This window comes from Etheostoma spectabile, chromosome 12 (assembly GCF_008692095.1).
Source record: "Etheostoma spectabile isolate EspeVRDwgs_2016 chromosome 12, UIUC_Espe_1.0, whole genome shotgun sequence".
Lineage (NCBI taxonomy): Eukaryota > Metazoa > Chordata > Actinopteri > Perciformes > Percidae > Etheostoma > Etheostoma spectabile.
Window position 1 is genome coordinate 10,186,109 of NC_045744.1, and position 21,511 is coordinate 10,207,619.

Below are 21,511 nucleotides of genomic sequence, written 5' to 3' on the forward strand. Positions count from 1 at the left end.
TTGTTAAAGTCTCATTGTGAAATTATTTTTATATTGTTATATTATATTCATATTATATTTGTAATCGTATTAGTGGTGAAAAGTAGACAAGTTGCAAACATGTATTTTTTACCCTGTAGGCAAATCTGAATCAGTTGTGTACACCATTTGCATTTATGAATCTACTTTACATAGTGACTGCGGCAATAAGTAAGACCCCAGCCTGTACCATGCCCACACACATTGCTGTGTGTGTAGGAGTGGGATTGGATGACAAGTCCAGGATATATAGTGCTTGACTCAAGCTCACTTGGTATTCCTGTGTATTTCAAAAGCCTCATAATTCACACAGAAATGTAGTTTTCAAGATCCACCACGCGCAGCTTGCAGTCAACAGTGGAGTCTCACTCCCAATTTCCACAGGATGCGTAACGACTGCGGATCAGCTCCGCTGCGTGATGGCTCCGTGCTCCGCCGTCCGTCAATACCCACCAGGCCCGGATTTGTTGCGGAAAGGCTGCGGCTAAGGACTGACAGCTGAAGTCTAGAAAACCCATGAGATCTCGCAAATTTATGTATAATAGAACCACAAAAATAACAACAGTTGGTTTCCATCCAGAGGAATAGAGAGGCAACGACTCTTTGCTGTGTTTCCAAGGTGTAGTGCAGGGAAATTTGATCCGCCTTGAGCACGGTCTATTTTATTTTGAAAAGTAACCAGATGTTTTATTTTGTTCTTGTCCTTGGCCTTCTGTCCCGCACTATCTGCCGTGTGCTAAATTTCTGCGGAGCTGCAGATCGCAGCCGTTACACATCCTGTGGATGTTGCGGGTCACGTTTCATTTTAACGCATGAATAATATCCTCGTCTTACCAGCTCTGATAGCTACAACAGCAACTAGATGGATGAAGAGGTACCTCTTTGTGGTGCATCTATTTGATTCCCCATCCCCCAGAGCTACAAGCAGGATCCTTCTCCAGCTAATGATCCTTCACAAATTAAAAAGCTGCAGCCCTGAAACCAAAGTCATCCTCTCCTATACATCCGAACATGCCCATTGCTGGAACAGTTCATATTGAAATAGACCTAATTCTGTGTTCCTCTTCTCACACTCTGAGACACAAACTGCATAAAAAGTGTGAGGACAAGGATCAAAAGAAAGACAAGACCAATCGATCATTAAAAATGACAACCTTTCTATTGGTTCTGACTGATTGTGCATCTGGTTTGTGTACAAAGAAGTCTATATACTGTATAGATACCAGAAATATGTGCATACTTGTCACTTAACTGCACCGGTTACTCTGGTAAATCAGCATGCTGTGAAGTGGTGTAGCTACCTCATTAAGACTTCACTCTTTTCGTTTCCTTTTCTCATAGTTCACTTGATGTGATTGCAGTGTCAGAGGAAATTATTGTTCTAAATGATAGACTTTGTTTATAAGGACAAATGGCAGCGCATGGCTTCAGCTCTTCTGCTGTCCACAGATTTGGCTTAAGAGCATTTATCATGGGTAGACAGACTGACGTGATCGGCTCGACAGAGATGGCGGCTTAAGGTATAGCTCGTGGCCCAACCTTGCCAAATAGTTGTTATATGGTTCCAACTCCGATATTCTATCACATTGTGCTGGGAAGTCGTTTTTTAATGACAGGGCAGCTGAGGAAGTGAAGGGGGAGAGAGAGGGGGAACTACATGCAGCAAAAGGGCCCCAGGTCAGAGTCAACCCGAGGCCCGCTGCGTTAAAGAGTAAACATATATATATATATATATGTGGTTACCAACCTAAAAAACTGCATGTTCACTGCAAACTCAGTCCTTTCTTTACTATTTACAGCCCCTCTCTTGGCTTTAAATAACTCAGTTGTTAGCTATGGCCACTGAACAGGCTACACGTTGTAAACGTTGTGTTTTTTTTACTGTGGTATCGAAATTGGCATCAAGAATCGTGTTATTTTACTGGTATTGGCACCTTATACTGAATTTTTGGTATTGTGACACCTCTAATTTATGCCAAGCTAGCATCTCTAACTACAAGTCTTGGTTCTATCAGATCTGACAATCTAAAAACTACAGTGGAAAGCAACTCAAGTATTCTTGACAACCCTGGCCACGCTTTTCAATAGCTGGAGGTCAAGCTAGCAGATATGGAGGAAAGAAACCGAAGATCCAACATCCGCACCGTCCAGCTGAAAGAGGGGTTAGAAGGCTCTAATGCTATTCAATATCTCTTACTCTCTCTGTCTAAGTGGTTCCCGAAATTGCTAGATGCTCAGATCGAGATTATGAGAACCTACCGAATTTACAGGGATAGCCCAAAGAAGAACTCCTCTACGAATCCCAGGCTGATTTTCAATGTGCTTCACTACACAGACAGGGAGGCACGGAAATCTCCGCCCGTTGTCTGGGACAGAAATATTTACTTCTACCAAAACCATCGATTCAGCACAAGTCAAGGGTCTGGTTTTTTTTCCTGCCCTCCCCGGCAACACTGAAGATCAAGGAAGGCTCCCAGTACAGAGCTTTCACCTCCGCTAAGGATGCTGCGCCCCGTCTTCTTGTTGCCATGGAGATGGCTGGCGTCTCAGATTCCATTACAGAGAAGACTCTGGAAGAAGATCAGGATTAAAACAACTCCCCAATGAACATGAACTCTTGGTTTGTCTTAATCTCTTAATGTGTCCTAGTTTTATTGCATTGTTAGCTGATATGGTTACAGAGACTGTTTTTTGAATGACATATCTGTCCTGTTTAATATAGCCAACACTCCATAGGTTAATTAGGGAGTCCTTTCCAATGTGCTTGCTATTTTGTGCTTTTTGTTTCTTGTTTTTTTTTTGACAAGAAATGCATTGATTTTAAAGTCAATTTAGTGGGGAGAAGGGCTAGTAATGTGTGACGTTATTACGCAATTATTTGTATTAAGCTTAGTGGTTGTGTCAGCAAGGTAGATAGAAAGAAATAGAAATCTTTAGCCAAATAATCACAAATTCAAGACAGAAATTTATTTTACCTTATATTTATTACTTAGGTAGCCTATCTTTTGAAGTAAAAAAGAAATTCTACAAAAGGAGGTAAAAAGTTCAATAAAGAAGTCTCAAAGAACGCTTGCTTGCCCAGGGCTAGGCCAGCTCAGCTGCGTCTTTCTCCCATTGGGTCCCGCTTTCTCTCCTACCTACACCGGCTCCCGCACCCTGTCCCTTCTACCCTTTCTACCTGCTTACACACACAGGGAGGGCAGGGGCTGCTCCTCTGCTCTTCACAAAACCGATTCAGACAGAGGTGACGGTTTTGGCGGACACAGGAGAGCAATACCTCGCGTGCTCGCTGGACAATACTGGCAACTTCTTTATAGAAAGTCATTTTCCACCAGATTTGTTGCTAGTCACTTTTATGAAGAAAACAAAAGTCACAAAGGGGTCTGAAAATTTGCTAAATTTAGCGATAAAGTCTCTAAGTTGGCAACACTGTTTTCATGTAGAAAGGTGTGTGCGTGTGGAGTGACAGAGAGACGGAGGAACAGAAATGCAGCCAAACGAATGCACATTTTAAATAGTGTTAAAAAATATGTATAATAACGGAACGCAATGTGTGCTAGCCCGCCACAAAGTAGTCTATGTGTGGGAAACACTGGCGTGATTACAGGAGACACATTTTTTACAGACTGATACCGGCTGCTTAGCCAACAAATTCTATCACACGATTCTCAGAAAACATCCTCCTCAGCAAGCTCAAAAACCAAAAAGTGTCCATTAGGCAGAAATGTGATTTCTACAATAGAGTATATTTTTAGGAAAATTAAACTTGTGTCAGCTTATGCGTCTAATATTTTTGATGGCAATTTCTATGGTATGCTTGCTTACCAATCAAATACTGGAGTTAACGGACTCTTCTTTTGTTTTTGGTGCAGACTTCAATGCGGTGTGGGACCCAAATATGGATTGGTTGAACGCAAAAGCCACTGGGGTTCAGATGCAAGCCACAAATGCTTTGAAATCATGGGCCAGCAGCTTGGGTCTTATAGATGTTTATAGATATTTCCAGAATAGATTTTCTTTTTGCATCCCCTCAATTATTTCATTCAAAAGATAAAGAGGTGTTACGTCCAATGGCATTGTTTGACCATAAAGGGGTCCTCTGCATCACCAGCCTAGACCATCTGTCTCAACGTGCTGCTAGATGGCGCTTTAATACTTTACTCAGTTTATAGCAGAATTCCAGATATTTGCAGTCATTAATGTTGCTTCTGTAGAAAGACCCCAGGATATTGTGGGATGCGATAAAAGGTTTTATTAGGAGTGCAAAGCTAGATCACTTCAACTACAAAACCTTGAAGCTAACTTCACCAGTTTAGACTCATTGTCGGAAACTCATTTTACTGACCAAATAGCTTTAGAACGATCACTAGTCAAGAAAGAAATAAACAACATTCTAAAACAGAAATCTGAATTTCCAATTTATAGACCGAGACAGCGCTGTTACTTTCCGGGTGCTAGACCTAGTCAATTACTTGCCATAGGATTAAGGTCCTGTCACCATTTTTCCACTATTAAATCTTCAAAACGCATTCAATCTACCACGTTCCTCTTCTTTCTTTTACCTTCAATTAAGGCCAGCACTCAAGGCATAAGGTGTCCCCTGGCAGAGGGCTCTTCCCATCCATCGTATCCGGAAGTTATTTACTATACAGCCAAAAACCTGTGGTGTGGTATGGTATTGATACTTTATCAGTTTTTGGTGATATCTGGCTGCTCTGGCCTTCCTATTGAGAGGATCTGGGTACGTGATTGCCCAGACCTGAGTATTGATCTTGACTGGCTAGTATGGTTTATCACCGAATGTTATATTATAATAAATAAAGTTAAAGTAAAGTTTGCCTCACGTTAAATAAATCAACTCTGATAGACTCATCCGATCAAAATGAATGACAGCAATGACTTTTTTATGTTCCGCCTACTGTGCAATCAGATGAATATATTTTGTTTGAATTTAGAGGTTTGAGTCATCTTGAAATGAAACGACTGCATGTGACCTTTATGAAAAATCAAATTTCACAGAACACAGACTTCACATGGTCTCCATCGAGACCAAATCTGGAGGCTCGCCTCTGCTGACAGGAGCAGATCTGGACTAGGATAGATAAATAGCTTGTTTGTCTCTAGCAGAATGATTTGTGGCTCAGTAGTTGCTCCATGATGGAATAGTTTGTGTGTGTGTGTGTGTGTTACAGTGGGGTTAGGTGTGTAGGTATTCAGTTTTAATTTAATCTTTCAGCTGCATCTATGGTGTATGGAGAGTTTAGTCTGTTTTGAAATAAAGATTTATTATCCATATTACGTCACACTGAAATGCTGTCATTAAATGCAAATATTTCAATAATTCACATAGTTAAGTCAATGATAATGATTATAATAATAGTTCTATTTCAAGCCATAAAAAACATACATATAAAAAGAGAAGAGTAACCGATTGGACAAAAAGAATATAGAAATAAAGTAATTGATATAAACAAACTGAACATTATTTGTCTGTTAAGGTAGAATTTATGGCTGAGATGTTTTATTGGATTGAATTAGCTTTCACAGATGTAGTTATTAATTTATCTTTTCCATCTACTATCACTGTTTTGGACACAATAGCACTTTTCTACAACACTGTATGTCTGGCTAAATAAACATTGCCACCTGCTGCCAGCCTCTATTAATTGAATCAGGGCACAAACAGATTCTTCAAAGTGTTTTTGTTTTCTGTGTCAGTGAACTGACTGACATTTCATTTTGCTGTCATATCCAAACAGATCACTTAAACGACTGGAAGAGATGTCAAATGTAGAACCTTGGAGCATAAATCCTTTTAATGTGTGTCTTCAGATTTATGAACAAGCATTTAGCATCATAGCTTAAGGGTCTATCAGTTGTTTTTTAACAGATATACTGAGGCAATGTTTGATTTTAAAGTGTCTCTGATTTTAAAATCAGAGAGACTGTCGGTAGCGAATTCTTGGTGGATGAACAGTGGAGATGGATAGCAGATAGCTCTGAGGCACACAGGAGAGCTTGTTAAGAAGGCAGCTGAAAATGATAATGAAAGCTTCTCACTTCACTGTCTGCTAAAGGGCCCAGACAAAAAAAAAAAATTGCTCTGAGAATAAACATGCACTCAAAACAATGGGCCCAGGTACTCTATGTAAGCCTTACCTCTATACAATATCATATGGCCCTGTATCAGCTGCCAAAGGGTTTTTTTCTGCATCGCTGAAATGAAAAGTTGGTCTTTACAGTTTATAGACAGGTTCTGTTCAGTACACATTGCCCAGAGAGTTGGAAGCCAGAAAAAGCTGTAAAGAAGTGGAGGTAATAACCAAGCAACAGCACAGCGAGAGCGGTCACACACTGTTGTTTATTTCTCCAGAACAATTATAGAGAAATTATTTCTGTGGTGTATCATTTGTATCTCCAATGCATGTTACAAAAACTATTGATTGAACAATTGACATGTTTCATATCTATACGCCTTGGTGTCCTTACTTCTTTTCTTTTTTTCCCTCTTTTTTGTAAGATTATTTATTTGGGCTTTTTCCTTTATTTGATAGTGAGAGTGGATAGACAGGAAAGGTGGGAGAGAGATGGGGGATGACTCACAGCAGAGGACCACGGCCCAGATTCGAACCCGGGCCGCTGCAATGGACCTACATGGGGCGCACGCTCTTACTGGGTGAACTAGAGGTTGTCCCTGGTGTCTGCTTGGTTAACCATCAGAAAGACTGATTGCGTTAATCCTTGGGGAATGAGGGAAGTAGGGGTTCGCAGGGTGTTCCTGTAGATTAATGTCACAGGTTGTAGCTGAGTGAATGTTTACTTGCCCGATTTAATTGAATTCCTCATGCTTCATACACAGCCATTACAGGCAGAAGATAGCCTGATTAGTTAACTCAAGCCTGCAGCCTGGTGACTGATGTAATAGGGATTCTTACAATCAGTAGAATTACAGACTTTAATGCCATTGACTCCAGAACCGCTTTATTTGCCCATTTACTTAGTCTCAGCTTGAAGTTGCCTGTCAGATGTACAGAAAGAAAGTAATTGGTTTTAGTGTTTTGTTCACACCTCACATTGATGCCTCAGCTCAGAGGAGGAGACCACACACGAGTTTCCAAAGGTTTTATTAAACATAACAAAGATAATCTCAAATATGTAAATAACTAACAGGAGTGGGGCAGTTTATGGATGAGTTGGCACTTTAGCATAGGAGAAAAGATCATTTGAAAACACAATGAAAATCAAATTTATGGGAATATAATGAAACAAGATTATATGGAATAAAAATAGACAGAAACTAATGAAAAATAATATAAGTAATGCTAGAGTTTCATTGCAGTTAGTGCAGTAATAAATAGCCTCAAATTGAATACAGGAAATTAGTTTTTTAATCAAAAGACAAGAGTTTTTCATTTAGAATTGAAAGTTGCTAAAGGTGGGCACATTTAGGATTGTGTAAAGTAGAGCTAAATGCATGTTTGCTGTGTGTGTTGGCTTTACTAACTGACTGCTTCCTAAAGACCTTTAGGGCCCACATGGTTTATATTCAGGCATATAAAAAATGTCCTAATATTGTTTTTAGGCCATTAATTCAATTTCAATTCAATTTTATTTATAGTATCAATTCATAACAAGAGTGATATCAAGACACTTTACAGATAGAGTAGGTCTAGACCACACTCCAGAATTTACAAGGACCCAACAGTTCTAGTAGTTTCCTCCAGAGCAAGCAACAGTGCGACAGTGGCGAGGAAAAACTTCCTTTTAAGCAGAAACCTCGGACAGACCCAGGCTCTTGGTATGCAGTGTCTGACGGGCCGGTTGGGGTTAGAATGAAGAGTGGAAATAACAAAAATAGAAAAAAAAGTACTTTGTAACAGTTCTTTCTAGTAGTTCATGGCATAGCAGGGCACTGTGCGACATTACAAGGCACAGCAGGACATAGCTGGGCACCGCAGAGTGTAGCAGGATGAACATGGCATCGCAGAACGTGTAGCGGAACCATGGCGACAGCTGCTACCATGATTTTGGAGCCTCCCTGATCCGAGGGAACATGCTGGGGAAAAAAGAACATAAGAACTCCGGGAAATGACTCCCCAGAGCTAGGTTAGTAACAAGCATTTCTGGGACATGGATGCACATAAATGAAAAGATAGAAAGATAGAGGAGAGAGGAGCTCAGTGTATCAAAGGAAGTCCCCAGCTGTCTAAAACTATTACAGCAAAACCAAGAGAGACAGGGTAAAGAGAAGAGCCTGGTCGGGCTAGAACTCTCCCCAACCGGATCGGGCTGTATGCCAAGTCTCCCTTTAGTTTTATTATATTCTTGATTATATGATAGATAAATCTGACAAATATGACGAGAAGCAGGTGGGCCGGGTTAGGCGGACGCTGCGACTCCTCACTCCCTAACAGTATTCAATTCTATGCCCTAACTATAAGCTTTATCAAAGCATAACTAAGAGAGACAGGGTAAAGAGAGGAGCCTGGTCAGGCTATAACTCTCCCCAACCGGATCGGGCTGTATGCCAAGTCTCCCTTTAGTTTTATTAAATGCTTGATTATATGATAGATAAATCTGACAACTACGACGAGAAGCAGGTCCAATCCATTAGGTGATTTATAAAATATCAATAACTTTGTAAGTGGTAAAGAGCTAAACAATATGTTTTACTACTGTACTAATTTGCAGCAGTAAATACATTTTGAGAGAATCGTGAAACACAGGACGTAATGGTAAACTGTCCAACTGTGCCAATGCAAGAGTGAAATTATAGCTAAGACAAAATATAGCTACCTCTTAGTAGATGAACAGTGGAGATGGGTAGCAGATAGGTTTCAACACCCAAAAGAAACATTAATATCAAATGTATTTGCGAAAACGGTAACTGTTAACATGGGCTATATCATTTGTTTTCCCTGTAATATGGTAACGGCTTGTGACAGCTTAAGAATGGGTTTTTTCATTTCATTTCATATATTTATTATACAGGAAAGTTAGAAAAGTAACATTACATTACAATATAAAAACGGGCCTGACTCAGTTAAAAACTGGTTTTCAGCAGGTTCCTGTTCTGCAGAAACACAAAAACATGGTACAGCACGTCAGGACGAACATTAATACAAGACATCGATATAGAAAAATAGACTTTGACAAATGAAATCCACAATACAGTTACATAAGGACAAAGACATTTATACAAAACATCAGCTGGGCTGAACAAATATGGTCTGTGCAAACAAGGCTTGGACAATACATAAAAAACATTTTTAATGTTACATTTATGGGGTTATGTTTAGGCAATTCAAAGCGCTTGGTTACATGGTGATACAAGACAGGACTTGTTTGCTTTCTCTGTATCTAACTAAAACCAGCATATTTCCCCTTACTTTTTGGATATTGAAAAAAGGATTAACTTTTTGTCTATATGTGGCCTAGAAGCTGAGATCCATTAAAACATCAAGATTTATAACATGGCCTTTCGTCTTTGTAGCCTGGAATTAACTTTATTTCTTCCTCCTTGTTGCCAAAAAGAAATGTCTTCTTTAAACTGAAGGAAATGTAGTCATGTCCAATTGTTAATTTTCTATAAACACTGACACAGTGGGACATGTTTTGCAATCTACAAAAGAAGTAACCAGTCTAAACCCACCCAAAACAACAATCCAAATACCAGGGGAGGGAGAGAGGGACTGACTGCCTCCACCAGCTTATAGAGCTAAGGATCCATCCAGCACCGGTGTCAGCCATTCCTCTGATGGACTTCCTGCCAATCTCCCAGAGGGAGAAGACAGTAGGCAGGACAAGGCAGCACTACAGGGCTGTCAGACCCCTTACAGCTAATCTGCCTGCCTTCCTCCTCCGTTTCATTTTCCAGACATCTTTCCGACAGCTATCAAAACAATCAGGCTCCCTCTTGTAGTAGATATTAATTAGTCCGAATTTATAGCTGCAATAATTAATGGTCGTAAAATCAAGCTTGTGTTTTCAAGGCACCCAGGCATAAGTGAGTTCAGTTTGGTTCAGAGCTCCCAATACCAGATGGAAATGGTATCGATTTGGGAATAAAACCTCCAACAAGACAATTTAAAACCGATTCCCCTAACTAAGCTAATTCACTAGATCCTTTATTATTTGGATAGCCCAGGAGAAAAGTGTTAATTCACTCAAGTCAAAGATCCTCATGGTACTGATAACAGTAACCCTTAATTGAGTTTTAAAGTGGATGTTTTGTTTATGTTCTTCACCTCTTCAGTGATCAAAGCATTGAAGTTCTTCTCTGGAAAATTCCTGTGGCTATTTTATACCATCGTCAAGGTGGAGTAGTCGGTCATTCCTCAGACTTAATTTGTCTCTTAATGGAATCACAGATTAGAGCCACGGCAAACTTGTCTCTATTTCTGGCACAGATAATATTCAACATTGACAAATCTGAACTGAATTCCCTAAAATCCTATAATATTCGTTCCTCCTTGGACAAGGTGCTCCAGCAATGTTCCCTGACACCAAGACAAACTTGTAAAATCAGTTTTTATATAGGCTATTTCTCAAAAGTTCACTCTTTGAAGATTCAAGGTCTCCACAGTCTGCGATGGCACGGGCGATATGTGAATGTCATTTTAGATAATATTCTCATCTCAAGGGTGTTGTTTCCAAACCGCTCTCTAAAATGGATTGGGGCAAAGTCACCTTTCATTCCCCTTAACTGTACTTACAGCTAATTGCTGTCTTAGTTGGACAGAAATTAATTTTTGAAAAGTCCTCTGAAGTGCCCAAAGTGAAGCTTTCTGCCTTTTATACTCTGTGAGATTGCTTTGGCAGCTGTATGAAGTCCTGTGCCTGTGCCTGATGAATAACTGTCAGCATAGAATTAGGCATTAAATCAAACAGGGTAGGGATTCTGACATACAAAAGCCATTGCCATGCTCTTTGTAATGCAAATTCACAGTACAGTACACACCACTGCTGTGCAAACAACAGCTATAGCATATGCCCTTGTTATAATACCCAATTTATCAAAGGATTCTCATGTGTTAGGGTCAATACTGAAATATTAAATTTTGTCATTTGTTGCCCATGTCCTGCTTGCCATGTGAGAAACCAGCTGCAGCCTACATTCATCAAAGTCCCACATTCTGAAGAATGCGATTAAAAAAATATATAATTTTATGAAGTGAAAGTGGAGTAGTGAATAAATAGCAGCAGATACTGTGCTGGTATTGAAATGTGTTATGGTTGTCCTTTTGGCTCAGTTGGCAAAGACCAATTAGTCATTTGAAATGGATGTTGTTGTTTTTTATTTTTTTAATAATTAAATCTAAATTTGTCCAATTTGTAATATGAGTCATGCAAGTTACAATTTTGTGATACCAAAAAGGACTGAAAAATTAAAAAAAATGGTGCTGGTAGAAAGAGATTTTACTTAGTTATAGTTATAGGAGTTAGTTGTAGGACAAGAGTTAAGACTTTTGTTTTGTCAAAATATGTCCAAGGTCAAGATTGAACTTTAATTCTCACAATTATTTTTTAATTTGCCAAACTTTTGAATACTTGGGTAAACCTTCAAGCTTAACACTGAGGAGGTTGGGGTGTAGCATATGAAACTTCTTGAAATCAATCCCAGCAGCTCTTATCTGCATTTTAAGTTTATTTGCATCCTTTTTCATCATTATCTCATTCAGGCTTATGGATGTGAAATGTGATGTTACATTAAATATGTCAGCTCAGCACTTAAACTTGGCTTGTAGTTGCAGTTTTGATTTTGGAAGTACATGAAAGACACTTTTTTACATGTGGTGAAACAAACTAGGAAAGAGTGTGAGTTGGGAGACAGTTAGATAAAGTCTCTGTGATTCAACCTTGCACAGGAGCCAGGCAATTTATTTTTTCACAAAAAAGAACTGGACAATAGTCAAAAAACACTTTAACCTCCTTGTAAACTCAATCATTGGACGGCTGGTGTGGTTGCTGGGTTGCACTAGAGTCAACCAAACAAAAAGGGATGTAATTAGAATTTGAGGAGCAGAAGGATAGGTTAAGACCTTTTTCCTCCGGACTAAGTATTTAAATGACCTTTCAGCATTATGAAAATGACATTTTTGTAGCCACCAGTAACATGTCTGCCGTCAGATCCAGCAGGCTAAGTCTGACATTTTCCACACAGTCGGGATACAAAGCGGCTTATGAGAAAGAGCACTTAGTCTCTGAAGATATCAGTAATCTTGACACGTGTGAATGCAGCCTCGACTTCTTCTCACTGTAGAATGAAAGAAAGTGTTTTCAGGGCACACAGAGAAGCCATGATGTACTGAATTGACAATTTCTTACGGCAGCATATTAACCAGTACTCCTAATTTAAAGCATCTGAACAACCTCCACAGTATATTGATGAGTAGTGGTTGCACTTTGCTCAGAGTGCACTTAATAACTATGGGAATGTGCTTTGACTCTTGGATGTAGTTGAAGAAAGATTACTCAAATTTACCCATAGGCGGCACAGAACAGTAAAGATGTAGCTCAATTTACTGTAAGCATAGTTTGAATTAATTTACTAACACTTACACACAGAACTACTAAATACCTCTGCACGCTGTGCATGAATGAGGCTAGGTTAAAGCTGCACATTGTTCAAGCTGCTCTGTGTCTGAACGTTTGATGTGTCTTTGCTAAACCTGACATTGTCTAAATGTCTTCTCTCACATATTTGCTGAGGGAAGGTCACTGTAATCTGAATTTCTTTAAAGTCAACTCAAACATCAGGTTTCAGATTTGGATGCCTTTAGGGTTTTGCCTAGCAGCGTCTAAAAATGCTTAGCTAAAGCGTTCTGCGGGTTTGGCATAAGGTTTGTTTTCGGAACTTGTTCTTGAAGTTACAACCACTGCCAAGAAGAGGTCAATGTACGTTTTCTGTCATTTTGTGTTTCTCTGTGTGCTTGTTTATTAGATTATTAGATTTTAATAACATTTGGTGAAAACTTACAGTAGTACATCAGCCAAGGAACAAGTGATTCTTTTGGATGTAGATGCAGGAAGAAATGGATTAACCTTGCAACATTTGTTTCTATTAACGGCACATATTACACTTTTGAATATTTTCATTTTTTCCTTATTAAAACACTAGCATTTTTAATGAAAAATATGTTGCATGTATCCCTTGGTTCTCACTATGTATACAAAGTTAGAACATTGTGCAGCCTTAGCAGAGCAGTGCTTTTTGTTTTATATTACATAAATGCCTAAATAAAGCCTGTCAAATAACAGTACAAGTGGCAAATGTTAAAGTAAACTAACTATACTGCAAGGTATGACCTATACAATCCTTTTCTGGTTGGCATGAGTGAAGCAATGGAGTGAGGGCTGTGTCAATGTTTTATGCAGTCAAAAAATGACAAACCCCATTGGTATTTTTAAAGCTGTTAAAGCGGCTCCAATACATATTTTTACACGAACAATGGATGAAAAGACTAGGCCTATATGTAACGTTAAAGGAGGGGCTTTCATCAATAAACCCACAGAAAATGATCACACTCAGCTTTCTGGAGCATTTAACCATCTTTCAATCCATTGTTTTGAATCACCCTCACCACTCTTATCAACATGGTGGTTGTTTTCAGTGAAGAAGCTGTATTTCCTTCAGGTGTTGTTGAAGACAAAAACATTTCTAAAAGGAGAGTCAGTATTGGACAGAAACACAACTTCAAATTAATGCTAATATTGCTTCCTGTCCCCTGAACATGTTAATGGGCAACAGTTTGGTAACATGTTCCCCATATTATTTATAAGGTATTAATAGATCAATGTTGTGTTTACAAATTGTTGCACTGCTCCCAAGTGGCCAAAACATTACTTAATTCATATTTAAGGTTTACAAGCACAATGTTCCCTCTTTTGGAATGCAGTGCAGATACTGTAACTTTGAAACTTCACTGTGTTAAAACACTTTAATTGAGTAACTTTATCATGCAATAACTTCTTGCTTTGGCCACTTGGGGGCAGCAAAAACAAGTCGTGAACACATTACTAACATATCACCCTTTAATTTGATGCGGCAAATCTGCTAACGCATCCAGCAGGTACGTAACGACATTATCATTGATTTGGAGTCGGGTTGGTGTCCACGTGATAAATGTTCAATTTAATTGTTCACTCTTCATTGGCTATGTTTTTGGCTTCTACCAACATAAATGATAAGTAGGGGAAGGATAGAGGGGGGTGAGATAAAGAATAGATGTGCAGAAGGTTAGCTAAGGGGATATATGTAAGAGAGAAGAGGCGTGGATGATGAAGAGAGGTTGGTGGGTAAGTAAAGAAATGCTGAGACAGACAACAATGTATAATAGGTTAAACAGGTATTCTTTAAAGGGGAGCACCACCTAAATTAAGGATCCTGTTATTTCCATGGCTTAGGAAAGTTTATTCAACATTTGTGAACATAAGCTTCTCTCTCTCAGAGCCAAAAACCAGAGAAGTAAGTCTCAAACATATAATATCATCAAGTATGAAGTCTTGAGCTGCTCTGTAGACAATGAATAGGAGACTGATTTTTGTGGACCAACAGAATGTTTGGTTTCTTGGTTATAACCAAATGAGCTTTATTCTATTGTAGTGTTCTCAAATCTGAAAATTTACCCATATACTCATTCTCCTGGGTGCTCGGTGTCAACAATAACATCTTTCCCAATTCCTTGTCTATTGAGCTGTTTATACTTGGTTAAATCACAGATATGGATTTTAGCACTCACTTTAGCCATTTTGGAAAGTGTTGATAATTTTATTAATATGTTTTGACTTTCTTAAACCATAGGAATAACTTGTTTGCATTTTTAAAATGGGTGTAGTTCCCCTTAAAGTAGTACTGACAGGCGATTAGATGTCTTTGCTTTGCTTCCAGTATCAGTTAACTTATTAACTTAATTTTAAATGAATGCTGCTCTGAGCAAATCAATTTCAGTTGAGACAGATAATTATCAGGATGGACTGAAAAACCTCAGGCCTGCGTTTTGTGAATATACACCTCTGTCCATGAGTTAGGTATGCAGGAGAATGCATTAATAATTGATGCTGTTACAAAACACATGATAGGAGGGCTGCAGCAAAATAGAAGATGCTGTGTGCTGCAAACTTAAATGATCAGATATAGTTGTGTTGACTAGGACATGTTTTTAATCTTTTTAATGGTTCGAAAGAGGTTATAGAGAATATGCACATTAGATGAATGCCTGTTTTGACTCTCCAGTGTGACTTGTGTCACTGTATATTGTATTTTGTGTGATCGTTACAAGGACGTTCAGGAGGAATGTTAGCCTAAAGATTATAAATGTTAGTCTGTAACTAATAAGAGTGCCAGGTCTGAATTCTGTTACCAACTGCAATAAGCTTAATAGGAAGTGTGAATAAGGCCTTTCACAACAAGGTCCGTTAAGGTTTCATTAAAGAAAGCACTTAACCATTTCCCTTGTGTAGCTTCTCAGTGGCTAAAAGCTTATTGTGGTTGTACATGGCAGCTCAAGCTTTCTGTGCGCTGCTGTAACTAAATGTGATGCTAACTGCAAAAAAGACCACACATGTGATGTCTCATCAAATTGTTTTTGATTGTTTTTTCCATTCTCATTAAATAGCATTGAATTCTTCTGAAGTTAAAACAATAGTCTTTCAAGTTGGAGACACACAATAACATTTGTGTGTGTCCATAAACCTTACCTTGATAAATGAATGTTACAAATTCCAAATATCGCTGTCTGATCAATCCACCACCACCCGCTATGGGATCAGGTCTTACTTCCCAAATGAAACCGGATCTCTTAAATTTATTGTGCCCTCTAAGATCTCAATAAGGATTGGTTGATATAACAGTCCATCGCTACTTCCCAGCGCCAGATATCCAACCCCTTACCCTCCCTCGGGTGCAAAAAGGAAACTAGACTCTGTCTCATGCATATAGGTGAACCTCCCTGTTAGAACCAGTATTCAGTGGATCGTCACTGCAGCAAGCCCACACCCAGCAATCACTAACTTGGAAACTCTTGGTGATAATGGGAGCCCCAGAAGAAGAAGTGCCACGTCCGGCATCAGACATTACAGTGTTTGGGGCCAACTGTACTCTCCACGGCCTCAGCCACATCTTCCTCCCAGGTGGGGTGACTTTTCGACGGCTGCTTTGGGCCGCCGCATTCAGCTCCTCCCTTTCCATCTTTCTCTACCAAGTGGCCGACCGTGTGATTGAGTACTACCAATACCCCCATGTCACAATCCTGGATGAGATGGACAGCCCCGTCATGTACTTCCCAGCCATCACCTTATGCAACTACAACAGCTATCGAAAGTCCCAGATTGTTAGGAATGACATTTTCTGGATGGCTGGACTCTTGGGTGTGGAGCAAGGGGACTTTGATGACTTCATGGCCGCTTTGGGGCAGCCCACAGACAACAGCAAGTTTTTCCCAAGCAAGACCTTCAACATGCTGGAGTTTGTACAGAGGGCTAGCCACAACATAGATGAAATGTTGCTCGACTGCAAATATAGAGGAAAGGACTGCGGTCCAGAAAACTTTACTACAGTAAGTATGGCTCCTTCTGTTGATCTAGCCTCGGGTAAAATCAGTGTAAACTCCGTCAGAATCATTATGGAGAAAACACTCATCCTTTGTTTGTGAGCTGTGAGAGAGTGAAGAAGTACTATCTTAAATATTTCAGAATTTCTCAGTAGGATAAATGGCAATTTGTAAAATATTTAGACTAAATATTTATCAGAAAGTCTAAAGTGATGTATTAAATTAAAGGAAAAATGCACACACTCAGTAGAAAATCTTGAAAGCAAGGTTTAAACAAATGCAAAGCCTTTAGCAACAATACCAACAACTGTGAGATGTTTAATAGTCATCATACTGCTACAATTTCAATGCTTCATTTTGCCCAAAGTGAAATTAAATCAGTCAGTTTATGTTTATGAACCCCAGAAGACACTATAGCAGAGCTCTGCTGTAAGAGAGAGGTTCTTTTTTTTAAATAAATTGAGCATAGTCTTGATGAGACGTACACATCCACACCAGATATCGTTAGGGGAAGACACGTCACTTTCACTCAAATTATGTTGTCATATTTCTAATTGTTTCTTCAGTAATGGTCCCATAATCCTTACTTTTTAAATAATTAATGGCATGTTTTAGAAAGATTAGTCCTAGAAGGAACAACAGGTATGGGAGTGTAAGACAGGAAAGATTCTAAGGAATATTAATAAAGAAATGCTTTATCTCTGTATACAAGAGCTGGTGCTAAAAGTAGAAAGACATTTCTAGTGCTTTTATGGTCATGGCAATGTGTCCAATTCTTCATTTTGTGACTACTTATTAATGGTCCTTTTTCTTGGAGGAGAAATGAGTTACTTTCTTAGAATTGTCCTCAGAAATGTAAACTACTGAGTTGCCATATGGTTCAACAAATCTCTGCTGACATCACGCATCATGCATTATGAAGCAAACATATGGCGTTTTCAACCAGAAGAGATTTTAATACATCATTGCTTTTCTTTGTAAATGCCTCAAAATACTTATCTTTATCAAAATGTTCTTATAAAATCAAAAAACAATGTCACTAAAACAGAACAGTTTTGTCACTAAAAGTTTTTTTTTTTTTCACTTGTGCCTTTATTTTAGTTAAATTCCATTTTTTTTTCTCCTTAGTTTTCAGGCCTTAACCAAACCGATACAATCATGTCAGCAGAATTTGAATGGAACTTAATCGTCCTGCTGCAGAGACAGGGGAAGGATTGTATTTCGATGAAATGGGCCATTGATTTGAGTGATGAAAGCCTAGCACCAAGATGAGCTTGTCATGCTGCACAATTTCTTTCCAGCAGCAGTAGAACTGAGGCAAATGATTCAGACTAATTACTTAGTAAGTCTACAGTGGCAATACTAATATGTTGTGTAAGAAACAATAGTTTAAATTGAACCCACACCAAACCCGACATCTATCTACTATGAGTAGAGCTTTAGATTTGTAAATGAAAATGGCGCACCAGATTGGAGTTTCAAAAATAAAACGACACATGTTCGCTAATAAAGGCAGATTTTGATTTTGATTTGGTCAGTTAGGTGACCTTGGCTCTTTTACATCCCTACGCACAAAGGGAAAATTTCAGCTAAATGTCAGAAACTGGAGACACTGAAGGCCTAAGTATAGAGGGGACTAATTAAATATTCATGGAGCTGCCTGAAATCCCCCTTCTTGGCCTGCTGATCTTACTGTGGGAGGCTCAGGGGCAGGTCCTCTCACAGGAGATGAGATGTGATGAAATTGAGATTACCCATTATGTACTTCAGAAACATCACCCTGAGATGACTCACGCAAGGTCTAGACAACATCTCACAATTAGCTCTCTGCATGTGGAAAAATTGGAGGAAATTATGCATAAAATGTTTCAAATGCCTACGCTTTATATTACTAAGGTACTTTTTCTAAGTGTTATGCATTTTGATATGGGATTTAAATTGCAGAGCATAAATATAGTACCTAGATAACCTTTTCCTAATTAAACCCTTAGAGTACTATTCATTTTGCTCTTCTTTAACTTATTACCTGTACAATACTTCTTCATCGTATTTCTGTATGTGTTTAAGTATATGGATGCATGTTTGTGTGCTCTGCCTGAATGTGCATTTTTGTGTCAAAGTCAGACAAAGAAACATTGGCTGAAGAAAGTACAGCATGCCTACAGTGACAGGAAAGACCAGATGTTTCGGCTAATGAGTTGGATATGGGTGCAGTGGTATTGAGAAATGTTGGAGAGGAAATATCAAGTCCCCCAAGTGCAATTATTCCCTCTGCATAAAGTAATGAAATATTTTTTTTTTGGGGGGGGAGGATGCTGATGCTGTAATTCACTGGAGGAGAACGAGTCTTAGATATTTAAAGGCTGGCAGATGGTAGATGCTTGAAATGTTCTACACAGTGCTATATATATATATATATATATAATATATGATGAGCCTTTATTTTATTATCAGAATTAATCTCATGCCTCCATCTTGTGTGTGATTGATTGCCTTATTAACACTCCAAAGCGTAAAGCACCCAACACGGCCCAACTCACTGCTGTGGATGAAACCTGCAAGACTGGCTCTGACCAAATCAATCATCTGTCAGTATGTATATGCAGGGTGCATGCTAAAGTTGGCATTATATAATTTCAATCGATCACCAGCTCAGAGCTTTAGCTAGCTTGCACTAATGATTCTAGCACATTTATCTTTGTACTGTTGATCTCATGTGGTGTGTTTGGACTTCCTGTTGAGGTATCAGATTGTGTTGACACCAAAGCCTGAGCCTTTTTAATATTATGGCCTGTCTGTTGTGGCTGGGGATTTGTTCAGGGTCTGCCAAACCAGAAGCAGGATGTGGTGTTTTGCTTGATCCACTGCAGTATAGTCACTGAGACTGAAGTTGGCTTTGGAGGTCAAATAAAAGAGAAGGTTGAGTAAAGGAAGCAGAAGTCAGGATTGACCTGTTCAGAAAATAGGCAGTGTAGGAGATTGGAAAAGAGACACACGAGTGGCAGCTTTTATAAGAGAGATGGATAAAGATGGTGAAGCAGGAAATAAGAGTTGAAGGAGAGAGCTAAGACAAAGTGGAAACAAATGAGAAAGGAGGAGAGAGAGGAAAAGGAGGCTGTGCTTTGATTGAGGTGGGACTGGGACTCATCTGAGGACCGACACCATCACTGAGAACCAGCCTGCTTTGGAGACGAGCCAGTGCTGCGATGCACAACTGGAAGCATTAGGAGAGATGAAGGGAAGAGGTGTGTGAAGGAGCACAAATTACAGTTCTCCTTGGAGCATGAAAAAGGAGGGGAGATAAAATAAAGCTTCACAGTACAAACAATGAAATAAACAAATCTGAGGCAGTGAGTGTAGATGACAGGCCAGATAGCAAATACTAAATGTGTTTGTTCCATTACTCAGTGTCTGTAAAGGCCATTGTGGGAGCCACTGTTACTGTAAGTGCAGTATTGGCAGTCCCATCAATGGCGCTGAAGGGGAATAGTGAAGAAATTCATAGCGGGGACGCTGCATGGGGATGCTTTTTGCTGACTTGCACATCAGGGAGCAGATTCTATCAGAGGCCGACATTGGCGGGGCCAGTTGACAGAACCTCTTAAGTTAATTAGCTTGTTAGGTGGAGACATTGGACACATGTATGGCTCTGTCCAAAACCAATAATGCCATTATGTTGTGTTGTAGATTACTAGCCTTCTGGCATTGTGTGATATCCACACAAGAGCATGTGTTAGGCCTGTAATATCCAGATTTTTTACTAGACAATGATATGATTGAAAACCATGATTCAGTTTTTGCCCTATGTCCTTTTGATCTTAGATTACCTACCAAGCCCATATTTAGCTTTTGTTTCCTCTAATGGCCTCTGGGATCTATACCATGCTCTTTATGCGAATATGAATATTGCCTTGCACCTTCATATGTATTGTATAATTATCTTATATCATGTAAACTGAGATTCCCCATCGACACCTTGAGTCACTGTATAGGGGAGGCCAAACGTGACAAATAGTACTTCACTTTTTGGAAGTATTAGTGATGATGTAATCCACTTTAAAGTTAAAAAATCCTTTATATCTAGATTATGTAATGACATTATTTGAATGCTGGAAAGAGAAAGTATCTGTGTAGCCTTGCGGGTGTTTAGGAATATGATTTGAATTTATAATATATTCACCTGACACAGGAGAAACTCTTGATGGAATGCTGTTATTCCATGGCACTATTAAGCCGCTAGCAAGTGCTTGCAATGCTAAATTTCTGGGCAAGCAGGCAAAATGGATTAAGACAGGGATACCAAAAGCCTCCAGCTGAGCAAACAAGATGAGAACATGCTAAAAAAAATAAAAAGATTATCCTCGTAAAGGAAAGTACTGGTTAAAAAATACGAGGACTGAGTTTATCAAAGTGTGACTTTGAGGCTGCAGAATGAAAGCTTGAGTGACGGCGCTTATGTTTTTTTTTTTGGGGATTCTGCCTGGAATGGAACAAGGGAACAAGATGGCAGGTGTAGCCAGCAGCGTCTGCTTTTTATTGATGCAGACTGCATCTGCTCTACACCTGGCCTGCCAATACACTGTACATGTGCTGTGTCAGAGATGTTTACAATTACTGTGGAATGTACAAACTAAAATAGTTTTATGACCTGTAAGATTTACAGTGAATGTACTATCCTCCAAAACAGCATTGGGGTTTATTTAGTTTTTTTACAAAATACATGCCAATATTTTTAACTTTTGATGAATTTTAGTTGAGTTATTTCACAGTACAAGCCCCTCTTAGCTAAAAATCCATTCTTGCTTCCCTTGCATTACTCTTGCGGCATACAAAGTGGCTGTGTTGCTTTTCAAGGAGGTTACTTTCATTTTGAGGCAGGCCACAAGATGTCTCCCTCTGCTAAAGAAGCTGCCCGCCCACCAGCGTGACATTCCTGATTGCAA

At 39.1% G+C, this 21,511-nt stretch overlaps 1 protein-coding gene across 3 annotated transcripts in view; it reads left to right on the top strand.

Moving 5' to 3' along the window:
* The window catches only part of asic1c (acid-sensing (proton-gated) ion channel 1c), a 100,088-nt gene that overhangs the window by 54,263 nt on the left and 24,314 nt on the right, over positions 1-21,511 (top strand). Inside the window, exon 1 of one of the 3 annotated variants that reach the window (XM_032532035.1) lies at positions 15,954-16,574. The exons of the other annotated variants lie outside the window; for them this stretch is intronic. Within the exon in view, the coding sequence (XP_032387926.1) occupies positions 16,050-16,574 (525 nt within the window). The 5' untranslated portion in view covers positions 15,954-16,049. Of the gene's footprint in view, positions 1-15,953; positions 16,575-21,511 lie in introns of those variants that run through there. 3 annotated transcript variants of the gene reach the window in all.